Source organism: Scyliorhinus canicula, chromosome 7 (assembly GCF_902713615.1).
Source record: "Scyliorhinus canicula chromosome 7, sScyCan1.1, whole genome shotgun sequence".
NCBI lineage: Eukaryota > Metazoa > Chordata > Chondrichthyes > Carcharhiniformes > Scyliorhinidae > Scyliorhinus > Scyliorhinus canicula.
In genome coordinates, this window is record NC_052152.1 from 181732315 (window position 1) to 181758471 (window position 26157).

A 26157-nucleotide genomic window follows, 5' to 3' on the forward strand; every position below is an offset into this window, starting at 1 on the left:
CAGGTTGTTTCCACTGGCGGGTGAAAGCAGAACTAGGGGGCATAGCCTCAAAATAAGGGGAAGTAGATTTAGGACTGAGTTTAGGATGAACTTCTTCACCCAAAGGGTTGTGAATCTATGGAAATCCTTGCCTAGTGAAGCAGTTGAGGCTCCTTCATTAAATGTTTTTAAGGTAACGATAGATAGTTTTTTGAAGAAAAAAGAGATTAAGGGCTATGGTGTTCGGGCCGGAAAGTGGAGCTAAGTCCACAAAAGATCAGCCATGATCTCATTGAATGGCGGAGCAGGCTCGAGGGGCCAGATGGCCTACTCCTGCTCCTAGTTCTTATGTTCTTATGTTATGTTCTGGAGGCATGGGGCGGAAATCTCTGGCCCCCACAGGGTCGTGGAATCGCCTGGGATTTCTCCGCCACCCGGGAATCGGCGGGAGCGGGAATCGCACCCCGCCGGTCGGGGGGCCCCCCGCGCCAATCGGCGGGCCCCCCCGTCTCGATTCACCGGCCTGCGATGGGCCGAAGTCCCACCGCTGTCAGACCTCTCAGGCCGACGTGGTTTAAACCACCTCTGTGCCGGCGGGATTGGAGGTGCGAGCAGGCCCCCGGGGTTCTGGGGGGGGGGGGGCGTGGAGCGATCGGACCCCGGGGGGTGCCCCCACGGTGGTCTGGCCCACGATCGGGGCCCACCGATCGGTGGGCGGGCCAGTGCCGTGGGGGCACTCTTTTTCTTCCACCGCCACGGCCTCTACCATGGCGAAGGCAGAAGAGACCCCCTCCACCGCGCATGCGCTGGTGGTGACGTCAGCGGCCGCTGACGCTCCGGCGCATGCGTGGACTCACGCCGACCGGCGAAGGCCTTTCGGCCAGCCCCGAGCGCCAAAGGCCGTTGGTGCCAGTTTTGCCGCCAGTCGACGGAGCGGGAGCCACTCCGGCGCGGGCCGAGCCCCTAAAGATGCGGAGAATTCCACACCTTTGGGGAGGCCCGATGCCAGAGTGGTTGGCGCCACTCCGCTACGCCGGGACCCCCCGCCCCACCGGGTAGGGGAGAATTACTCCCATGGTCCTGGAAATTTCAACTTAAGCAGTTCTATCAACTGAACCAACTTGAATCACTCATTATTTATTTTAAACAGGCTGATGTCTCTGTTAAGCAGGGGAATCATAGACCCATAGAATCACCACAGTGCAGAAGGAGGCCATTTGGCCCATCGAGTCTGTACCGACCCTCCGACAGGGCACCCCACCTTGGCCCACTTCCCTGCCCTGTCGCTGTAACCCCATGCACTATTTGGACACAACGGGACAATTTAACACGGTCAATCCATCTAACCTCCATATCTTTGGGAGGAAAACCGGAGCACCCGGAGGAAACCCACCCCATCATGAGGAGAATGTGCAGACTCCACCCTGGTACTGAGACAACAGTGCTAACCACTGTGCACCCCAAATTTTCTATAATTCTCTATTCTATTACTCTACAATTTCTATAATACATTAAGTGGACACCCATATCACTACCAACAGTGATTTATTGGCTTAAATCTTTTACAGCTTTATTTTAAAATCCATATCATCTCCAAACATGAGGCTGGATTTTAGGTCCCAAAATGGGATTGTTGCAGTGCTGCACATGCAGTCCACCATAATATAGAAGTCAGGCAGACCCTGGAAACGGCAGTCTGTCCGCCATTTTTAAATATCTTATTGGCAAGCATTGCAGCTTGCTTACAAACCAATTGATTGGAGTAAAACATTGCCCACACCATTACACAGCGGGTGCATGGGAAACACAGTCAATGAGAGGTACATTTTCATGAACTGTTGAAAAGGCAGATAGAAAAGGTTGCAAGTGGGGCTATGGCTGACTTTAGCAGAAGAGTCTGCTGCTGAAACTGGGAGATTTAGCTTGTGTTGTTAACTGTTGTTTTTCATTACATTTCCTCAGGGAAAGCGACAAAATGGGAGTACTCCAATCAACATTGTGCACTACATCATCTGTGCTGTACATCACTGTGCCATACGATCAGCGATTTGTATGGATTGAAGCTCAACAAATCCAAGTGTCAATTTGGGATTTCCAAACTGAAGTTTTTGGGAGATCTGATATCTGAGGACGGTGTACAACTGGACAGTGATAAAGTTAAAGCTATGCACAAAATGCCTGTTCCGACAGACAAAAAAGCAGTCTTGAGAATTCTCGGAATTGTCAACTTTCTTGGAAAATTTATTCCGAATCTTTCGTCTAGGACGATAACTCTTCGACAACTGATCAAGGAAAATGTTTCTTTTTCTTGGACTTCTCAACATGAGAAGGAATGGTCCAACTTCAAATACGTACTGGCCACAGCCCCAGTCTCCACATTTTTCGATCCAACAAAGGAGACAAAGATCTCAACAGACGCGAGTCAAGACGGGACAGGAGCTGTTCTTCTACAGAAGACCCCAGAAAATCTGTGGAGACTGGTAGCATATGCATCTCGAGCCATGACGCCCACAGAACAACGCTACAAACAGATTGAAAAAGAATATCTTGGTCTGATGATAGGTGTTGAAAGATTTCACAATTATATTTATGGTCTACCTTAATTTGTGACTGAGACTGATTATAGGCCACTTGTGCATATAATTCACAAGAGTCTAAATAGCTTGTCGCCCAGATTGCAACAAATGCTAATGAGACTAAGAAGACATGGGGGGCAATTCTCCAACATTGGGTCGAACCGTGCCCGGGCATGACAGATTGGGGGGCCAGCATGGTGCTGGAGCAGTTCACGCTGCTCCAGCCTCCTTACGCGGTGCCAAATAGGCACTGCGCCAACCTGCACATGCGCAGTTGGGCCACGGCAAATCTGCGCATGCGCGGGGGACTTCCTCTGTGCGCCGGCCCCGACTCAACATGGGGTTGGTGTTCAGGGGCCGGCCGCGCCAGAAAGCAGGCCCTGGGTGGGGTGGGGGCCGAGGGGGGGGGGGGGGGGGGGGGGGGGAGAGGCCGGCCCGCCAATCGGTGGGCCCGATTGCGGACCAGACCCCATTGGAGACCCCCCCAGGTCAAGGAGCCCCTCCCCCACAGGCCGCCCCCCGACCATTCATGCAGAGTTCCCGCTGGCAGAGACCAGGGGTGAACGGCGCCGGCGGGACTCTGTCGTATCAGCGTGGCCGTGGCCAGCGCTGCACCAAACGCGCCGGCACAAATGGCGGCGATTCTCCGTACCTCGGAGAATCGCACGCCAGCGTCGGGGCATCATGGCGCAGTTGCGGAGATTCTCCGGCCCGGCGCGGGGCTCGGAGAATTGCCCCCATGATTTTTGTCCAGTATATACTCCAGGAAAAGATCTAATCCTTGCAGATACATTAGCATGTGCTACTGGACATGCAGATAAGATTTCAGATCTTGTGCAAGTGATGAAAGCTCAAGCTGACATGCTCGCTGACGCACTACTTGTTTCTGATGTCAAATTAAGACTAATTAAAGCAAAAACTGCCAAGGATGAAGTTTTGCAGCGAGTAATTCATCACATGACTGATGGATGGCCAAATGCAAGCTGTTCCAGCTTCAGAAGTTTTAAAGATGACCTCTCTGTGATGAATGGATTTTTACTCAAACTGGATAGAATAGTCATTCCGACAAATTTGAGAAGACAGTTGCTTTTCCAGATTCATGAAGGATACCAGGGCATTGAGAAATGTAAGTGACGCATGAGGCAATCCATGTATTGGCCTAGCATAAATTCTGATATAGAAAATTATATTTCTGAATGTGACATCTGTTAAAGAAACAGGTCTACTCAAGTGATATAGATACTGATCAGAAGAAAGTGAATTCTAACTCCATGACAGTGGGATTGAGAAGATCAACGAAATCAAGAAAGAAACCTGATCGTCTCAATCTATGAACTGTAAAAAACTGATTAAATTCATGTTTAACTTGAATAATGTTCATTATTGTACATTGCCCATGTGCTGCTTGTACGTAAATTTGAAGGTAAAATTCTATTTTTTCAAAGAAAAGGGAATGTTGCAATATGCGGATATGGTAAGGATCATAAAGGGTTAATGTAATGTTACTGCTCGAGACACTAGATGGTGCTATAGAGCAACCATACAAATATCTCCTTGACTTCTGGGAGAGAGTGGATGGGAGTCAGACTGAGTAGATGCGAGATAGTTTAGCTGATAGCATAGTTTAGTATTGTAGAAGTCTGGTATATTCTTTACTTATCTAATTCCTTAGCAAATGTTTGAATCTAATTAAGTGTTGTGTAATAATTTACCTTTGATTGTTAAACACTGCTTGCCGTTCTTTGTCAACACTACAACCTTCACCATCCAGAAGAACAATACATAGAACACAACAGGTTTGGGGGGGGTTGGTGGAAGAGAGAGAGTGCCCGATGATTATGGGGGGATGGAGGGGGTTGTGGGAGAGAGAGCTCGATGATTGTTTGAGGGTGGGGCAGGAGTTGTTTTTCAGTTCTGGTTGGGCACTCTGAAAGATGGCACGCTAACCTCTGTGTGCCATCCGTCCTGCCACAAAGCCCCGTGCACTCATTTTTAGCTTCAGAGAGGCTCAAGACCTGGAGTGAAAACACTGGAAACATTGGAAGAGGTTACCCTCAGTCCCTTCACCATAGAGATACATCTTCCTACCTAAATTCTATCAGTCTCTATCAAAGTCACTCACCATCAATGCTACCTTCCTGCCACCTTCCTAGTTCCCAACACCCCATCCCAACCCCTTCAGCACTGTTTGCAAGAGTTATGGAAATGTTTCTTTGAAATCTCCTCATCCTGGTGCTTTCCTCCAACCTTGCCTCAACCAATGGCTCGGCTCCAAACGTTGGCAGCCAATTCCAGATCTCAGGAGATGTATTTAACACTGTAACCAAATTTACTGGGTGACCCCGAGGTACTGAATACCACTGCAGCCTCTGTCCAGGTTGCTTTCATCTGGTCGGCAGGTCTCCTCTTGCAATAGTGGGCATGAAGACCTCCCGCCTGTCACTTACAGCCTGGAGGAGGACTCACAGGGCAGCAGCATCAAACTTCGGGCCCACCATTGATCCATGGTCCTCCCCAGCATCTGGTCCGGCAGCCGCTTGTTTCCCTGCCAGCCGCCGATCGCTGGTGGTGGGATTCTACCTTCCTGCCGATTGCCAATGGGATTTCCCATTGGAACCACCCCACGCCGCCGGGAAACCCGTGGGCGGAGGTGCGCTGCCGGCAAGAAAAGTGAATTGTAATGACCAGAGAATTCGGGTCCCTGTCTCCCTCTCCACCTCCCGTCTCCATTCTCTGCCATCCCTCTGGGCAGACCAAATGGGCTGATTTCGAATACTTTACTGAATTGTCAGGGGAATGGTTCGGCTGCATTGAAATGCTCATTTCCTGGCAAAGGTCCCGAATGTCTCAAAACCAGAGGAATGGTCTTCCACGTTTAAAAACCAATCCCTTATCTCCTGCAATCGTTCACTGGAGGTTACATTCTTCCTTAGACACAACTTCAGCCTCCGAAGAATGCTTTCTTGTGCAGCAGCCGCAGTCTGGAGAGAGGAGTCGGTGATCCACACACTTCCCAGATCCGATTCAGGCCCAACGGGGAGCAACGTGACATTCAGCCCATGACATGGGAGAATCATTTCAGAATCATTTGGGCTCTCAGCTGGAATTTAATTGCGAGCACACACTTGGGAAGATGTTTCAAAGGCATGATAAACATAGAGGACAAATAGTAATTCCACTGCGATTTGACAATTAAATTATAGCCTGGATTTTGCCGTGGTAATGACAGAGAAATGTTCAGCATTCTCTGCCATCACTCCACTTAAACTGACAGCAACTCTGCCTGTCCGGAGCAGAGTGAGGTGGAAATCCAGAAACTGCTGTTAGTGAATATATCCTCCTCCACAGGGTGTGCTGTAGAGGTTGCACGAAGTTCAGTCTCCCTTGCAATTGGTGAGACCATCCAATTTTACATAGTTAGTCTCACTGCACAAACCCTTGAAGAAGTTACACCTTGTTTAATGAGGTGTGACAAGGGTTTTAATGGTGCGTTAACTGCATAATTACTTCTAAACACCCTGACTAGCACCGAAAATGTCAAATATCTCCACAGTGTGAAAAAACAAAATCCATACATTTTTAAAAATAACTTCCTCAGATTGGCAGTCAGCATCGGATTTCCGCTCTGTAGCAACGTACCTGCACTTAAATTGTAAAGCACCTGTCTCGCCCGGCCTTCTTTTCTTTTGAGAAATATTTTTATTAATGCTTACATTATTACACTGTGCAAGAGATGGATGAAACGGTGATTATTTACAATTAACATGGTGTTCCTTTTAGGCACCTCCTTTCCACCACCCCCCTTTGTTTCCCCCACTGGCCCCCACCCCACCCTACTCCCCTCCCACCCTCCCTTTACTATATCTCCAGGTCCTCTATCATAGGCCCTTCCCTTCACCGTAGATGGTTTGTCATTTGTTTTGCTCTTATAACTTTGTGAGGGGCCCTCTGGTCTCCATGTCAGTTTCTCCCTGTGTTCCTGGTGCTTCCTTGGCTCTCTCCCCATGTTGCCCCCCCCCCCCCCCAAATTTATTCTTATCCGCTTTCTGTGGCCCTGGTGGTTCCCATGCGTCCCCCCTCTCCCTCGTTCTATCTGTTGTTGGCTTCAAACAGGTCTTGGACCAGGCTGACGAATGGCCCCCAAGCTTTGTGGAAGCCATCGTCCGGCCCTAGGATGGTGCAATTGGAGCTCATCAAGATGGAGAAATTCTGCCAGCCAGTCTGCAACTGTGGGTGGTGCTGCCGATCACCAGCCGAACAGGATTCTCCAGCGGATGATTAAGGAAGCAAATACAATGGTATCGGCGCTATTCCCTGTAAGAAGTTCTGGCTGGTGCTAAACCCTGAAGACTGGCACTCTCGGGCACAGCTCCACCCTCACTCAAAACAACCTTGGACATTGCCTCGAAGAAGACTGTTCAGAATCCGACATGTCTGGGGCATGCCCTGAACATGTGAGCGTGGTTGGCTAGGCCTCCCTGGCAGCATTCACACTTATCCGCCACCTCTGGGAAGAACATGCCCATTCAAGTTCTTGACAGGTGTGCTCTGTGCACCACTTTAAATTGCATGAGGCCTTGTGCAAGAGGAGGTGGAGTTGGCCCTACTCAGTGCTTCGCTCCAGAAACCCCACCCCACTTCCATCCCTAATTTTTCCTCCTGTTTCTGCCTTGATCCGTCCAGTGGGGAGTGCATCCTTTCCAAAAGTTGTCAGTATATGTCCCTGCAGTTCCCTTTTTTCCATACTGTCCACATCCAGGAACTGCGCCAACCTTGTTTCTTTTGGGGCTCTTGGGTAACTCATCATCCCCTTGCAGAGAAAGTGTTTTGACTTGTAAATGTCAGAGTTCCTGTCCGTTTGGTAGTTCCAGTCTCTCTGTCAGTACTTCTAAAGTTGCAAGTCTGTCCCTCTTGTAAAAGCCCCTGACCGCTCACGCCCCCCCCCCCCCCCCCCCCCCCCCCACCTCCTAAAGGTGGTGCCGAGGCATGGCTGGTGGAAACCTGCGAATTCCGCAGATGAGGAACATGGTGGACATCTCGGGTAAACCGAAGCGTTGTCTCATCTGGTGCCATGTGTGTGTCCCTTTAGGAAAGATGCCCGGGAAAGCGTGAGTGCATCCCATTTCTGTAGGTCCTTGTAATAAATCCACGGAGGCATAAATCCCTTCACCAGAATTCCTTTTATTTACAAAACCAAGAGCCGTACAACCCAGGTGCATTCAGCTTGCTGTCTACACTGGGAGAGCAGAGGATCTGACACTCCTTGTTCTATACAGAGAAAAGAGTATCTTGATTGGGCCACTAATCAGTGAACACGTATTCTAATTGGCCAATCTCAAAGACCTGGCTTAAGTTATTACATCCCTCCCCCCAAAGTCTGAGGGGCTCCCATGGTCCTCATGACTCACGGGTCTCCTGCTTCGTTTCTGCGCCGGGTCCGGATCCTCCACTTCGGCCTCCAACGTAGGCGGGGTATAACGGCTAGACACCCTCTTTTCCGATGAAAGCGCCTGAGGGGCGGCTCGCCTCCTTCTTCTGTCGGCAGGGGGACAGCCGCGGCGTCATCCATGGTGCCCATATCCAAGTCCGATGTTCTCACCAGTGGTGTCGGAGGGGTATGAATAGTTTGTCGGGGAGGACTCTCCTATACTGATATACTGATCTGAGTCAGCTCCGGGGAGGAAACAAATCGAAAACCTGCGCCTGGTCCAGGTGCTTTTTTACTCTGTGTTCTCCCACACTTATGTCATATGACACAGGTCCTGTCCTGGCCTTGACCGTTCTTGCTACCCATGTGGGGCCATTGGCATAATTTCTGACCCATAGCTTTTCACCCGCGTTGAACTGCCTTTCTTGGCGAGTGTCTCTTGGGCCTCTTGGTGTCATTCTACTCTTCCCCCTAAGTTTGGGAATAGTAGACTCAGTCTGATTCAGAGTCGTCTGCCCATGAGTAGCTCTGCTGGTGCTGTTCCCGTTTTGGTGTGCGGGGTTGTCCTATAGTCAAATAGCCAGCGCAACAGTTTAGTCTCTACTGATGCTGCTGACTGTTTTTTCAAACCGGCTTTTCAGGTCTGGACGGCTCTCTTTACCAACCCATTTGGTGCCGGGTGGTATGGTGCTGTCCGAATGCCGTTTGACTTCATGAATTTTGCGAACTCCTGGCTGGTGAAAACCGATCCATTATCTGAAACAAACACCTCTGGGAAACCATGTGTTGCAAATGCAGTGTGAAGTTTTTTGATGGTTGCTGTTGTATTTGCCAAGTTTATTTTGTAGACACCCAGCCGTTTGGAATGGGCGTCTACTATCACAAAAAGCATTGAACTCATAAACTGCAAAAACGACATGAAGTCGTGACCATGGTCTACCCGGCCATTCCCATGGGTGCAGTATGCCGGTGGCATCTTCTACCCATGTTGCCATTCTTGGCACCGACCTACCATTGCCGCTATGTCTGTGTCCAGGCCCGGCCACCAGACAGCTTCTGGCCAGCATCTTCATTTTTGAGACTCCAGGGTGCCCATGATATAGTTCAGCCAGTATGGCTTGACGGCCTTAACTTGGAACTATTACTCGAGTTCCCCATAGCAATATCCCATTTTCCACAGTGATCTGCTCTCTTTTGCTCCAGTCGGGTGGAATTCCACCTGGACCGGTCTTTCTATCTCCCCCGTTAGCACCAAGTGTTTTATTTTTGCTAAAACAGAGTTCCTTTGTGGGCACAAACGAATGTTTTGTTCGGCCACTGGAATGGTGTCCAGCAAATGTAGGGGCATCACCGTTTCTTCTATTCTGGGTACCAATATGACAGGGTGTCCAGTAATGGCAGCCTGCTTAGTGCGTTTGCCACCCACGTTCCCGGCCGATGCTCCAGTTGACATTGGTACGCCGCCAGTAGTAGGGCCCAGCGCTGGATCTGGGCCGAAGCTATTGGTGGCACCGCTTTTTCTTCTTTCAGCAAGCCCTACAACAGCTTGTGGTCTGGGTTTATCGTGAATTTCCACCCATACAAGTACTGGTGAAATTTCTTCACCGCGAAGATCACAGCCAGTCCTTCCTTTTCGATTTGGGCATACTTTCACTCTGCTGCTACCAACGTCCTGGAAGCAAACTCTAGAGGCAGTTCCTGTCCATTTTTGCCCTCTGTGTGCTAGAACTGCCCCAACGCCATATGAAGATGCATCGCAAGTGAGCACCAACTCTTTCCTGGGGTCGCAGTGTGCCAAGACATTTTCTGAGGAGAGCTGTTGTTTGATCTTCTTGAAAGCCCTGTCTTGGCGGGTGGACCACTCCCAGGCTTGCCCCTTTTTTAGTAATTGGTGTAGGGGGTCCAAGATGGAAGGTCTGCTCTGTATGAACTTTCCGTAGGATGTCACCAGTCCTAAAACAGATCTTAACTCCTGGGTTGTGGTGGGTGCCGGGCATCTTTAATCGCCTTCATCCGATCCTCCAAAGGGTGTAGCCCTGACTTGTCAACCTTGTACCCCAGATAAGGTGCTATAAAAACACATTTCTCCCTCTTCGGGCGCATGCCTGCTGCTGAAAACCTCTTCAGGACTTCCTCTAGGTTTTGCAGGTGTTCTGCCCTTGTTTTTCCCGAAATGAGGATGTCGTCTAGGTAAATGGTGACCTGTGGTAACCCCTTGTAAGATATTCTCCATCTGGAATATTGCACAAGCTGACGATACCCCAAAGGGTAATCTTGTATACTGAAGAGGGCCATTCATCATTTGAGAATTTTTGCGACTCTTCATCCAGCTTCAGCTGCAGATATGCGTGAGTCATATCCAGGTTTGAGAATAAGAGTCCTCCAGCCAGCTTTGTATACAAATCCTCAATCAGGGGAATTGGGTATTTGTCTAATTGTGAGTACCGATTAATCATTTGTTTGAAATCACCACAAAAGCGGACCGAGCCGTCCGGCTGAAGGATAGGCACCACGGGTGCTGCCCATTCTGCAAACTGGACCAGTTTTATTATTCCGCCCCTCTCCAATCTTTTGATTTCTGTATCGCCTTTCTGCCTTAACGTGAAGGGTACCGGTCGGGCCTTGTAGAACTTTGGGACTGCCTCTGGATATAAGTGTAATGTCGCCTTTGCTCCCTTTATTGTTCCGAGCCCTTCTCGGAAAACCTTTAGGTTTCTGCACAGGAGTTCGCTCAGGCGGCCATTTCCCAGCTGGCAAATGTTTACCCAATCCAGCTGGATCTCTTTTAGCCAGTTTTGTCCCAATAAGCTTGGCCCCACACCTTTCACTACCATTAAAGGCAGCATAACCATTTGCTCTCCATAAACCACAGTTACATGAGTGGTTTCCAACACTCTCAGTGGTTCCCCTGTGTCTGTCCTCAGTTTTGTCGAGGTCCTGGTTAGGGATAAGGCGTGAAGCGCAAATTTTATTAAATACTGTTTCCCCTATTACTGATCCATTCAACCTGATAGTTAATTTAATGGGTTTTGATTTAACCATCGTTACACAATTTATTTGTTCCTCGTCAGAGGTAGGTGGGGCTTCTAGGGTGTGCATTCTCCTGTACCCCGGCCTATGTGTCCTTCTCCAAGATGTTGGTTTTGGGCTTCTATTTCTTCTCTCTGATTCCGATCTCTGGCACCAACTACAATATCTTGCCGGGAGAATGGCTGCAGGGACTGCTGATTGTCTGGTCCTAATTTTCCCTTGCTTGGGAACGGTTCTGCAAGTGGGCCTGGATTCCTTAGTATCTGAGTCATTCCTGAGGGTAGCTATGCAGTTCCCTATCCCCCAGTGGTAGTCCCTTAACTTAGTTTCACTGGTGTGTGTCTCTACCTCAAATGGAGTACCCTGTAACACATGTACTCCGCTTGCCAGTTTGCCTCAGGATAAGGCCAGCTACAATGCTTGTTTGCAATCCAGCCCGGCCTCTGCTCGTAGACGTTTCTGTATTGCTAAATTATTTATTCTACACACCAACCGGTCTCGGAGCATCTCATTTCACATCAGGCCAAATTCGCAAGCCTCTGCTAATCACCTTAATCTTGTTTAAAAAGTTTGTAACTGACTCCCCAGTGTCTCGCAATGCTGAGTAAAACCGGTCCCTTTGCAGGATCGGAGGAAGCTGAGGATCATAGTACTCTTTTACTAAGTCCGTCAATTCCTGGAAAGTTTTTGTGTCCAGTGCCTCTGGAAAAGTGAGACTGTGCATAATGGCAAAAGCTGCCGGCCCACACATGGTCAGCAGAATGGCCCGTTGCTTTTCATCTGGAACCAAATCATTTGCTCTAAAAAGATCCTTCATCCGCTCTACATATTGGGCCCAGTTCCACTCAAAAGAATCCAACTTCCCAAATAAAGACATTTTGCATGTCAGTGGCTCACCCGCAATATGTGGTGACCGCTAATGAGCAGGTTCCTTCGGGCATTCCATTTTACTCGTCGCCACTGTATTAAGTCTCTTCACCAGAATTCCTTTTATTTACAAAACCAACAGCTGAACTACCATGACCATTCAGCTTGCTCTCTACACTGGGAGTGCAGGGAATCTGACACTCCCTGTTATATATTCCACTTGTAGATCAGTGTCCAACTGTGGGCTTCCTCCACCAGACTGGTCAGCTTCCACTTGTGGATGCATGTCCAATCGCGGGCTATCTGGATCCCCAGGCAGCGGAATTTGTTTCGGGCTCTTTTAAATGGGATACCTCCAGCTCTGTTCATCCCCTGTTCAGGTTCACCGGGAAAACCTCACTTTTACCCTGGTTGGGTTTGTAGCCCAAAAAGGCCCCAAACTCTTCCAGGAGCTTCATGATTTCTTACATGCCATTTTATGGATCTGAGATGTAGAGGAGCAGATCATCCACATAGAATGAGAATCTGTGCTTTCTGCCTCCTCTTCGGATACCCTTCCAGCCTGTCACGTCTCGCAGGGCGATCGCCAGAGGTTCAATTACCAGGGGGAGCAGGATCGGGCACAGCTCTATGCAAGTGGAAGTATTAAGAGCTGGTGGTGTTGGTCCGAAGGTTTGGCGAGGGGGTGTTGTACAGGAGTTTCATCCACAAGGTGAACCCTGTCCCTAGCCCAAACTGCTCTCGTACCTCAATGAGGTACTTCCATTCGACTCTGTTGAAGGCCTTTTCTGCATCCAGGGAAACGAGCACCTCTGGTGTTCTCTCCCCGGATGGGGTCAGTATAACATTCAGCAGCCGTCTGATGTTCGTAGTTAGCTGTCTACCCTTGACAAAGCCCATTTGGTCCTCTGCGACCATCTCTGATATGCAGTTCTGCAGTCTCCTGGCCAGACTTTTGCTAGTATTTTCGCGTCCACATCGAGTCGTGAAATGTGTCTGTAGCATCCACATTTTTTCACGTCTTTGTCTTTTTTGGATATCAGAGACATAGGGGGCTGTGTTAGCTTTAGAGGAAAGATGCCCTTCACTAGCAAGTCTGCAAACATCTGCCGTAGGTGTGGGGTGAGAGCTGGGGCAAAAATTTTATAGAAGTCTGCCGGGAACCCGCCTTCATCGTCTGCATGGAGTTAATACTCTCCATGATCTCTTGGAATTCTATTGGTCTTCCAGTTCTTCCCATCTGTTGTCCTCCACAACTGACACGTCCAGTCCATCAAGGAACTATTTAATCCACGAGTCCCCATCGGGGAGCTTCGAGGTGTACAGCCCCCGGTAGAAGGCCTCAAATGCTTGAGGTCTTTTTTGGTTCAGCTACCAGTTTGCCTCTGCTGTCCTTTACCTGGACTATTAAACTCGTTGGTGCCTGCTTTCTCAGCTGGTGAGACAGCAGGAGGCTGCTGTTTTTCCCGTGTTCAGAAAAGGTCCCCTGCGTCTGGCGGCGTTGGTGCACTACCTTCCTGGTGGAGCTTTGTAGCTTTTTCCTCTCCGCCAGAAGATCTATGGTCGGGGCATCGGAATATTTTCTGTCAACCTCTAAGATAAGACTATAAGATCTAGGAGCAGAATTAGGCCAGCCGGCCCATCGAGTCTGCTCCGACATTCAATCATGGCTAATATTTTCTCATCCCCATTCTCCTGCCTTCTCCCCATAATCCCTGATCCCCTTATTAATCAAGAACCTATCTATCTCTGTCTTAAAGACACTCAGTTATTTGGCCTCCACAGCCTTCTGCGGCAAAGAGTTCCACAGATTCACCACCCTCTGGCTGAAGAAATTCCTCCTCATCTCAGTTTTAAAGGATAGTTCCTTTAGTCTGAGATGGTGTCCTCTGGTTCTGGTTTCTCCTACAAGTGGAAACATCCTCGCCACGTCCACTCTATCCAGGCCTCGCAGTATCCTGTAAGTTTCAATACGATCCCCCTCATCCTTCTAAACTCCAAAGTGTACAGACCCAGAGTCCTCAAGCGTTCCTCATATGACAAGTTCTTCATGCCAGGGATCTATCTTGTGAACCTCCTCTGGACCCTTTCCAAGGCCAGTACATCCTTCCTTAGATACGGGGCCCAAAAATGCTCACAATACTCCAAATGGGGTCTGGCCAGAGCCTTATATAGCCTCAGAGGTACCTCCTTGGTCTTGTATTCTAGCCCTCCTGACATGAATGCTAACATTGCATTTCCTTTCTTAATTGCCGACTGAACCTGCCGTTAACCTTAAGAGAATCGTGGACAAGGACACACAAGCCCCTTTGTGCTTCTGATTTCCTAAGCATTTCCCCATTTAGAAAATATTCTAAATTCCACCTTCCAAAGTGCATAACATCACACTTTTCCACATTGTATTTCATTTGCCATTTCATTGCCCACTCTCCTAGCTTATTCAAATCCTTCTGCAGCCCCCTTGCTTCCTCAATACTACCTGTCCCTCTACAGATCTTTGTATCATCTGCAAACTTAGCAACAGTGCCTTCAGTACCTTCTTCCAGATCATTAATGTATATTGTGAAACGTTGTGATCCCAGTACATACCCCTGAGGCACACCACTAGTCACCGGCTGCCAGATGGAGTCGATCAGTTGCTGCCTAGCCGCCTTCTCTTCCCTGTCTTGTAGGCGATAATCTCTCCCTCTAATCATTACCTTTAGTGCCACCCAAAACATGGAAGGTGAAACTTCCCTGTTCTAGTTGTTCGTAACGTACTCACCTGTGGCCTGTGATGTTTTTTGGCAGAAGACCTTGTCGGCAAGAGGGCTCTGAAGTTTGAAGAGCTTTTTTCCCCCTAAATCTTTCAGAGTAACTATGAGTATAAAACTGGCAGAAACATCCAAAGTTAGTGATTTAAATCACTTTGTCCGGTGGTTCGCAGCGCAATAGTCCAGGGGAAGGTAGCGCTTCTGCACAATTGCTATGTGAACCCTGACCTGGAACCTCCGCGATGGATTCCACAGTGCATCTTTGGCGTACCCCCCAAATTCAACACTGTGGGGCCATGAAGGTAGGGCCATACATTTACTTGTTTTTTAATCTGTTTATCTTTACTTTAGCTTTCATCTTACGTTTACTTTTCTATCTGAAATTAAATTAAAGGTCAATGATTCCAAGTGTTTGCAACTTCTGGTGTGCCGTGTGTGTGAATACATCAATTTGATTAGTTGCCTATGCTAGCTCATGTTATCGCTGTTGCACACAAGGACATTCCCTTGACTTGGTGCCAGATTTAAACTACCATTTGGAAAGGGGAACACTACATCACAGGGGTTGTTCAATCTTTTGACACTATTCCTCCAGGTCAATTACAATATCCTTCCTTCATTACTGACCACAAAATGCAGATCTCCAAGCAAATATAACCAATATAGAACATAGAACAGTACAGCACAGAACAGGCCCTTCGGCCCTCGATGTTGTGCCGAGCAATGATCACCCTACTCAAACCCACGTATCCACCCTATACCCGTAACCCAAACAACCCCCCCTTAACCTTACTTTTTTTAGGACACTACGGGCAATTTAGCATGGCCAATCCACCTAACCCGCACATCTTTGGACTGTGGGAGGAAACCGGAGCATCCGGAGGAAACCCACGCACACACGGGGAGGACGTGCAGACTCCGCACAGACAGTGACCCAGCCGGGAACCGAACCTGGGACCCTGGAGCTGTGAAGCATTTACGCTAACCACCATGCTACCATGCTTCCCTATGTCTGAGGAGAGAGAAATCTTACTTTAAAAGGCCAAGGGCGCGATTCTCTGCTCCCGGGAAAAATCGGGAGGGCCGTCGTGAATTCAGCCGAGTTTCATGACGGCCTTGGAGGCCGCTCCTCGCCCCCTATTCTCCCCTCCTGGCGGGGCTAGGAGCGGCACTCCGTAACTCTCGGCCGCCGGGCGGCGCACCGAGAGCGACGCGACTGCAGCGCCTATGCGACGTCAGCCGCGCATGCGCAGGTTGGCCGGCTCAAACCCGCGCATGAGCGGCTGACGTCACGACGTGGCGGCTTGATCTTGCGGGGCGGCGGAGGGGAAATAGTGCGTCTGATTGAGATGCCGGCCCGACGATCGGTGGGCACCGATCGCGGGCCTGTCCCCTCCCGAGTACAGTCGTGGTGCTCATTCCCCACCAGGCCCCCTACAAGCTTCAAAACGGGCATCTCGCGGCGATTTCACAATGGCAGCGACCAGGTGTGGTTGTCGCCGTCGTGAAACGGTCGTGAACGGCAGGCCGCTCGGCCCATCCGAGTCGGAGAATCGGCAGTCGCCGTGAAAAACGGCGAGCGGCGATTCTTCCGAGTGGGGGTGGGAGAATCGCGGGGGGCGCAAGGGGGTCATGAAATTAGTCGGGGGGGCCTCACCCGATTCTCCCACGCGACGTAGGGAGCGGGGAATCGCGCCCCAAGTATTTACTAGTATTTACGTATCAAGAAGCCAAACCAAATTTATTACCGGTGAGGTAATAACAGATACGCGAGACAAAATACTTGACTGAAAATATTATTTAATAATCACGTGATTAAATGATTCATGTAAGTCATATACCATTGCTTTCTTGAAATCACAAAATAAATACATTTTCCGCACAATCGCAATTTATACTGTGGTGAAATACATTTTTCTCTTTCTCCGTGTGCTTTGTAAGTTAGCAGTTTGTGGAGATTGTCACACTTTAAGTATAGGATTTCCAAATTTTGTTACATTTGTCCTTGTCCAGTAATGAGGACGGTACCCTCTTGGGATGTAATGAGAGGCCACCAGATCAGTTTCAGGGTTTGTGAGCAGCAGTTCTGAGGCAGTCCATTTCGTGAATCGCTCAGTATTAATCAGACGCTAAGTGTCCCAGGCAGGGGCCGGGATAGTGGAAAGGGGAAGTTTCAAAGGGGGAGGTGAAAGGGAGAAGTCCCAAAAGAAGATTATCGGACAGGGAACAGGGGCAGGAAGAGGTCTCATTCAGCTTGTGGGAACAAGGCCTGGGGAAGCCCTGGTCATTGGAAATGGCTCAAGGGAAGCCCTGGTAATCAAAGTGGGTTCAGGAGGACCCCTGAAGAGGGCATTAGTTGGTGACTCCATGTTGTGCCACTAGGGCAAAGGTACACCTTTGGAGCAGTAGTTTTCTGATCGGTGCAGCCAAAGACCTGAAGTTGTGCGTGTGAGTTGGTGCCCGAGTGACAACTTGAAAAGCCAAGGGAACTGAAACTTGGAATATGAGACTGAAATGCTGTGAAGTGGGCCACTGTTGATATAATCGGAATTGGAGCAGCTTTTGGAGAGAATTATAAAGCAAAATCTTCGAAGTTGAAGACTGGAATCCCTCATGAGAGAAACAGAGTGCCAGTGAGATTGGTTGGCTCATAGTTACTGACATCTGGGTGTGTTGTTGAGATATCCATGCACACTGTCTTGGTTGCATCTGTCATTTATTGTGATATGTTCAACCACATTTTGTTTGATACTTCACATTGATACTTGACTACCTACCCTGAGTGTTAAATTGTAAGAGAGATATTACAAATTGTTTTATCTTTCTGATCCTGCCTCATAAAGTTTATTTTTGATTATTTATTACTGTGGAATTTTGTCACTTTATTCTATCAGAATCTCAAACTTTGGGTGGAATGTTCCATTTTGGTTGAAGAGCCCTGGCGGGTGCAGATACATGAAAGTATCTTGCTGTGGAGGCCGGTGGGTATTTGCTCGACATGCCCTAATACTTTAGCAGTTGGGGGTTTCCCAACATTTTGTGGCAGAGCGGGCGCGCACCCCATCATCCGATCTGGACACCATATTTAAAACGTGCCCGGACATCAACTTACCCACCATTTAAGGAGAAGGTCCACTTCCTGGAAGATCCTGAAGCTACTCAATTCACATTGTTGATGCTCCACCCACCCACTGCTGCATTTAGTGTTCATGGGTATGATCGCTTGGAGGGCTCTAAGTCCCCTTCCCATCCCTGCAGGCAACCTCAGGACTTCTTGCAGGTCAGTCTGACATTTGCCTGCCATGCCGATCTGGACATGTTCTGGACTAGTGTGATACCCTACTGGTGGCACGGAAAATTGGACGGGTTGGTTGGGCCTTCATCTGCATCCTTTTAATGGGACCAAGGTGGTTTCATGCTCTGGCGGGAATGGTGACCCACCATGACAGGTGGGAATGCAAGTTCCCACCATCATTTTATTAGTGGTGAAAAAACAATTTTTCAGCTCATGCCATATTGCCCCCCCCATCTGCTATTAAACCCACCACCTGAGTACAGTCCCTGGAAGCCTCCACCTCCCCTTCCCAATGGGCACATACATCCTTAATAGAATCTAACCAAAGCCTTGGGTGTCTGGTCCAGGATCATCAAAATACAAACAAAATCAGATTGCCGCAATATCATTTGTAAAACAAAACCTATAACTATACTATCAAACTTGGTGCTGCCTTATATCAATGATGAAGTTTAGATTATGTTACAATTACATCACATGGTAATTTCCACTACAGGAAAGTCATTTCAAGCTAAGAATATTAAAACAAATCTGTGAATCTATGCACTTCATATTTTGACAGCTTTAGGAAATCAAAAACTTTTGCAACTCATTTTGCCCAATCTCTGCCGTTTACAGGAAATTTGATGCAAAGATGTCACCACAGATGCACTTGGCATGCACTGAAACAGCATAATTAGTTTGGAAAAATACTGCTGAACAGAGTTTCATTACACGTATCATAAAATCAATCATACATTGCTGGGATTGAAAATGCATCTCAGATGGGAAGTATGGTGCATCTTTGAAATGATTAAGGGATGCATGTCACAAATTCATTTTCACAAAGGTTGTACAATCTGAAATGATAACTGACTGTCAGGATACATGTGTTGGAATCGGGAGGAAATTTAGTGCATGGACTTGTTTCGCAAATATTTAACATTGTTGTCGTGTTTTTAATCTCAATTTCCTGGATCTTAATTAGTCAGAAATTATGCCAGTTATATGCCAGTCTTGCTGCAAGAACTTATACCAGAATTACCTGCAGATCTCATTTACCTGCACAGGGATATAAAACTGGTATCAAATAAGTGCAAGGGCAGTGCCACCAGTAAGAGGAATAGATGGTGCCTTCAATTGCAATGCCTCATTCTCAGACTTTCTTACGTTTCGTCCACCATTATTATGCAGAATAGAGATATGCAGAGAAGGCAAATCTAACTACTTGATACCTACATGTAACGAGAGAGGGCTCCCAAACTTTTCAGAGCTCTGGAACTGAAAGCACTTTGGTTAGATATAATACATGTCTTGGTAAGAATGCAAAACCCCTCACTAAGTCAATAGCTATCTGTTATGGAGTATTATTATTACGCATCTTCTTATTTAAAACCCTTTCTGGTGTCTTCAGTAAGTGCTGTGATATGATTTGTTGTCCTCTGTGTATATTTATTTTTAACTGTTATTAGATTCTGTTGCTATTATTTCAATGTTTAACTTGCTGCTCATGCTCTGAAAGCATACTGTATTTTAAACTTTATTATTTTTATACATTAGAGATGATTCTTTTGTGGTCATGTTATCACACTATCAAACTCCAAAAATCTCAATTATGGTACATCAGGTGATTAAAGAAGGAAGTGTACTTGTGAAATGCTTTATTGTTCATAATGTCCATATAGGAAAGGGTGTACTTGTGCAATTACTTAATAATGCAACCTGATTACATGGTCATGTAGGGTCAAAATAAATTTGTTTTGACCCTGTGTTGTAGAATGGATACTGGAATGAATAAGAATGTCATTAATTTAAATGTGATGTTAAGGCAATGGAAAGAAAGACTGTGTTAAACAAATGAAAAAACTTCAACGATAAGTTTATTTTTGATGCTATTTGCAACTATCACTGAGGAGTTCTCTCTTGCAACTGTCGTCCTGATGCTTCACTCTTGGCTATTTTGTCTCCAACACAGGCCCAGCATCTCCCCAGTACTCTTCCTGAGCAGGGCATTTTGAATGTTAAAGTTAAACAGGTTACATGATTTGGGGCAGGTTGCAAAGTCTTGTCTGATCTATCAAGGCAGTGTCATACCCTTTAAAACACCAATACTTTCTCTCAATGATCACTCTAGTGGGGGGCACATACTTCATTGTATACTCCTCAGCTGTTGCTCTTGCAAGTCTTTGAACTTGGATACAAGTGTCAAGCTTTGTCACCCACAAGAATCCACTCGTTTGACTATTCTCGATAACAAAATTCCTGAAGGCGACTGCAACTTGCAGAAAACAGAGGCATCTTTCTATCTAGTCACACAGCAGCTGAAAATTCAGTGGGACTCCTTTTTGTCAAGGAAGTGGAGGGGGTTAAAACTCGGAGCTTTAAAATATTTCTTTCTTCATTGACAGGATGTGGGTATCGCTGGCTAAGTCAGCATTTATTTTCACCTTTGAGAAGGTGGTGATGATCCGTCTTCTTGAGCCTCCTGGTGTTGGCCAGGATGGTGTGTGGCTTGCAGGGGAATTTGCAGGTGATGGTGTTTTCATGCACCTGCTACTCTTGTCCTTCCAGGTGGTAGAGGTCAACGCTTTGGAAGGTGCTGTTGAGCCTTGGTGAGTTGCTAAAGTGCATTTTCCAGATGGTACACACTGCTGTCATAATGCATCGGTGGTAGATGTTTACATTTGTAGATGTGCCAATCAAGCAAATGCTTTATCCTTGATGGTGTCGAGCTTCCCAAGTGTTACTTCATCTGCACTTATCCAGGCAAGTGGAGATTATTCCAGCATACTCCTGACTTTTACCTTGTAGATGGGATATGCTCTGGGAGCATGAGGTGAGTTACTCACCACAGAACTAACTTTTGTAGCCACGATATTTATATGGCTGGTCCAGTTCACTTTCTGCTCAATGGAGACCCCTGGATGTTGATAGCTCACAAAAATATCAGTATATTGCATTTTATTGTGGGAAACACATTTATGCAATGAAGTTGGATGGCTTATTAAACAGGCACCCTGCTACCATACTTAATCTTCTAATGCACATTTCAGTGACTTAACAAACACTCATCCTCGAACGGTATTTCATGAATCGCAAATGGCTACTTGAAATAAGCCAGTGACATAAGCGTTGAATGCAGTCACCATTTCCATTCTCCCAGTCAGATCATCTTGACGATAGACCTCTGTGTAGAAGCTGGCACAGCTCTCTAATTGCCTCCTGGCTGATGCACACTTTAGTCACAGAGAGCACAAAGTTCTTCAACTGATCGAAGTAGTCTGTAAATATACCTTGTGAGGCGGGGAGGTGGCAGGATTTTTCTTTATAATACTACTCTTTTCCTCTGCACTACACTGGTCCTCCTCAATGAAAATAGCATACAGAAGAATTTTCTTTCGGACCCCAGGACGCCATTGAACTGCCTCACTCTGGTATGGCAGCTACTCAGGCACGACAGCTACAGTGTAAATGTAGCCCACAACAGCAAATGATGCACATATCTGACTATAAAATGAAATTTGATACCACAGATAAAACTACATTTCCTTGTGCTAGGTTTATGTGATGGTTGGCCAAAAGATTAGGTGAAATACTCCACTGAGAAAGATTGTAATTTCTACAGTAACCAGACATGCTGGGCATGATCCAATGGCTATGCTGTGCAGGAAAAGCAGCTCGCCTTCGAACAGTGGCCGTTGAAAGGCGGGAGGCCCTGCCCCTGGGATCTACCCGGCTCGCAATGCTTCGCGTGACTCACTCTCGTGAGACGTTGTGATGTGAATCCTGCCCACAATGGGCTGGGCACCTTTTTTTTTAGCAAATCTGCATTTAAAGCGGAACAGTAAGCCTCACTCTAATGCCCAAAATCCCGATGTACCTGAGTCTTTGGGATTCAACCCCTTCACTTCAGAGACCTCGGGCGAGCGCTGTTCAGCACTGCAAGCAGGGACCAGATGAAGCGGCACTAATAGGGGTCTCCAAGGGGATCGGCTACATGTCCTTTGGGCAGGGTGGTGCCGTGGCACTGCTGGTGCCACCTGGATACCCTGGCAGTGCCACCTGAATTCCAGCCTGGTACTGCCAAGGTGCTCAAGTGGCACTGCCAGGTTGGCACTGCCAAGGTGGGTGGCAAACTGACATCTTCTGCACGCAGGCTATCGGGCCCTGGTTGCCCAGCATGAATGTTGGATGGGACAGGACGCCTCCCATATTGCGTTTGGGCTGGGGGCGGGGGTTCGGGAATTATTTTGAGGGTCTCGGAGATCGGAATGCCATTTAAAAATGGCATCCTGATCTCTCGCTACAATGGAGAGTGCCGGTGAGCGGAGCTCTCCACTGTGCAAAACTATACAAGTCTTGTTGAATAGCTGTGTGTTTGTCAGCACTGCGAATGGCGGGAAACACATGGCTAAACGTGCTCATTATGGAACTTTGTTCCCTTTTAGGAGAATCGTGCTCTCTGTTTCTTGCTGAAATCATTTCCGGAAATTAAAGTATGTTTTATTAACAGCACTTTCCATTTATGTTTTCATCAAGAGATTTTGGAATTCAGATTTTGTGAAGGAAAATTATAGCTCATTAATTCTTTTTTCGATATACAGTTCTACTGCTGCTTTGAATGCATTCTAATTCAATAAATAAACCATCATTATATTATAATGCAATTTGCAAAACAACTTAATTTAATACTATTACATTTTGAGATATAATTAAAGAGGATGTATTGATTGAATCCAAAAATTGTGTTATCTTACACCATTTCACCATCAACAGTTTTTGCCCCAGCATGATGCCAGTATATTTGTACCCCCAACACAGAGTGTTGATAATAATCATCTTTATTAGTGTCACAATTAGGCTTAAATTAACACTGCAGTGAAGTTACTGTGAAAATCCCCTTGTCACCACACTCCGGCACCTGCTCGGGTACACAGAGGGAGAATTCAGGATGTCCAATTCACCTATCAAGCACGTTTTCCGGAACTTGTGGGAGGAAACTGAAGTGCCTGGAGGGAACTCACACAGAAACGGGGAGAACGTGCAGACTCCGCACAGACAGTGACAGGCCGGGGATCGACCCTGGGTCCCTGGGGCTGAGAAGCAACAATGCTAACCACTGTGCTACAGTGCCACCTAGAGAAATAAATTTGGGTGTTTAGTCTATCAGCAACACCTTTTTAAATACATTTATAACATTGAATCAAAGTTACATTGTCATACACAAATGGAGACTAAATTGGCTTGACAAAATGTATCATTATTGTAATCAATGAGGAGTCTCAAAAGGTAAGTTAAAGCAGATTTATTTTCTACTCCCAGGAAAGAATTACAGCAGCAAGAATCACCCGAGTCCCAGCCGGGACCATCCTCAGATGCTGGCTCCTTTCTAGGCCAACTTTTATCTCGGGGATTCAACGAGCCCCAGCTGTTGGGCCTCCACCCCTCAACGGGGGAGATCGTATTCCACCAGCCCCACGAGGAGATAGATCGCGTTGTCCCCTGTTGGTCTCGTTGGGGTTGAGAACAACCACTTTCTAGGAATTTCCCATTTTAAATTTTACTTCCATCAAATAATCAAAGAGAGATAACATTAAATTCAAAGTATATGCAGCTCAAAATAGAGTTAAAGCCACAATCAGAGCATAATCTTACTGAATGACAGGCTCTGTGAGCCAAATATCCTACTCCTCTTGTTTCTTATGTTGCTGTGTTCTCATAAGTTTCAGAATAATATACATCTCTGTTGTCAGAATTTGCTTCTCAGAACTATGATTGTGTTTTTATATTATTTTACCTGATCGGAGCTCCTCTTGATTGAGCTGGCTTCAACAGGACGGTGATGGTGGTGTCTGACTCATTCAGAGGTGCATCTGTGTCATACAATGGCATTGAGGGGGCTATCAATGGAAATCAAAATTCATCATAAACAGGAGGCAGATATCAACAGATTAGTACAATCCTTAAAACAGTCAATAATTTCATTTTTTAACTCTTATCTTCCACTTCAGAACCCTTATCTATGTTCCACTGTGACATGCATCCATCACTTCCAAGACTGCGGTCAATGGCCTGTTCCCAGGTCTCAGCACAGCAACTCCATACTGGTCAGTAGGAAATGCTATTGTTGATGTTGGCAAACTACATGTGTTTATTTTGTGTTCCTTGTAGGCGAAGGATATGTTTCAAATGCTCGACAAATAAGATGGAAAGGGTTATGGTGAATATTGAGCAAAGGGAGTTTAGGACAGAGGAATCATAGAATTTACAGTGCAGAAGGAGGCCATTCGGCCCATCGAGTCTGCACTGGCCCTTGGAAAGAGTACCCTATTTAAGCCCACGCCTCCACTCTATCCTCATAACCCAGCAACCCCACCCAACTTTTTTGGACACTAAGGGCAATTTAGCATGGCCAGTCCACCTTATCTGCACATCTTTGGACTGTGGGAGGAAACCGGAGCACCCGGAGGAAATCCACGCAGACATGGGGAGAGCGTGCAGACTCCGCACAGACAGTCCCAAGCCGGGAATCAAACCTGGGACCCTGGAGCTGTGAAGCAACTGTGCTACCGATAATGATGGTTTTCAGCAGGTTCTTGATAGGAAACCAGGTATAGTTCTAGAACGCAGACACAGAACGTTTGATTGAATGTCCAATGGTCATAGAAGACATCTGAGGACTAAGACAGTCCAGTGTTACAGCGGGCACACATTATGCATTCTTGTAATCCCTCCTACTCTATTAGGAAATCATCATTTTATCATTGACCATGGCCTCTCCCCCACCCTAAATTTCACAACTGTAACTGAAATTAGGTCGGAAGTTTCAAATTCAACCTTGAGCCGAATCACTTACCGGCTATTACAGGGCCACTCAACATTTATTCAATTTAAACATCTCTAATTACTGCTCACAAGGGAGTTTTAATAGATTGAGATTTTACAAGTGGAGGTTTTCTGCTGCTTGCCTGTGTGTTGGCTGAATTTACTGCCTGTTCTATGAAATGTAAGTCCCAGAGATCAACATACATAATCAAGCATATCTCACTGATATAAAATCTGAAGTCTTTCTGTCAATGAAATAAAAAAATACCTCAGACCTTATTTGATAGCTGATAATTTCTGTCCTGGCAAGGACAAATCATCTTTGTGGTATTGCTATTTATAGTCTGATTAAATATGGCAACTATTCACCTATGTTGTGAATATTAAATATTTGAGAGATGTGGGACAAGCTCATGTAAATCATTTCAAATTGCATTGACATTTCGGGTTAAACATTGGATTTGTTGTGCCCATTTTGCAGCTGCAAAGGGGTACCCACTCCAACGGGCTGCCTGTTCCCAAACGACCCTCTGGATGGAGTAATCAACCTTCTACTGCCATCTTAGATCTTCAGGGCTTTACCTGAGCCCTCATTACTTAAAGCTTGTTGACTGCAGCTCTCTATCTGCTTGAAGCCTCTTTCTCTGCTCCACTCTCTTTTTTTTTAAATTTAGAGTACCCAATTCATTTTTTCCAATTAAGGGGCAATTTAGCATGGCCAGTCCACCTAGCCTACACACCTTTGGATTGTGGAGGCGAACCCCACGCAAACACAGGGAGAATGTGCAAACTCCACATGGACAGTGACCCAGAGCCGGGATCGAGCCTGGGACCTTGGCGCCGTGATGCAGCAGTGCAAACCACTGTGCTGTCCATCTCTCGTTATTCTTAACTGGAATCGCTTCTGGTCTCTTTCCCTGTCACCTACGCGGGACTCTTTTTTTTGGAACATGTCATTGTCCTTTACCTGCGACTCTTCTGGGATATGGCTCTCCATTCTTGTTCATTTTACTTTTTTACGCAGGTTCTCTGGTTTTGTGTTTGTCCCAAAGAATTACAAAGTGACAGATTATGTGCTGTCCGCTTCCAATCCACACATACACAAAAATCTCCGCGATCTATTGGGACAAATAGGTTCCGACCTCTGCCCAATCAGAAGGTAAGTCGGATATTGTACCACAAGTCAGGAGTATGGTGGAATACTCTCAACTTGGCTGAATGAGTGCTGCTCCAACAACACTTAAGAAATTTGACACCATCCAGGACAAAGCAGCCCCTTCGATTGGCACCCTATTATTTATCTTAAACAGTCACTCCCTCCACCACCAGCGTGTGGTGAATGTATAACATTTAAATCCACACTGTATATCACTGTGTCCCTGTGGGCTCCATCTGTGAGCTGTTGCGCGGCTCTGCCCACAGGGG

At 47.0% G+C, this 26157-nt stretch overlaps 1 protein-coding gene across 2 annotated transcripts in view; it reads right to left on the bottom strand.

The window, feature by feature from the left end:
- The window catches only part of ptprt (protein tyrosine phosphatase receptor type T), a 1581811-nt gene that overhangs the window by 527484 nt on the left and 1028170 nt on the right, over positions 1-26157 (bottom strand). For both annotated transcript variants that reach the window (XM_038803435.1, XM_038803434.1), the window contains one exon: positions 23705-23807. In XM_038803435.1, the coding sequence (XP_038659363.1) occupies positions 23705-23807 (103 nt within the window). The remainder of the gene's footprint in view (positions 1-23704; positions 23808-26157) is intronic.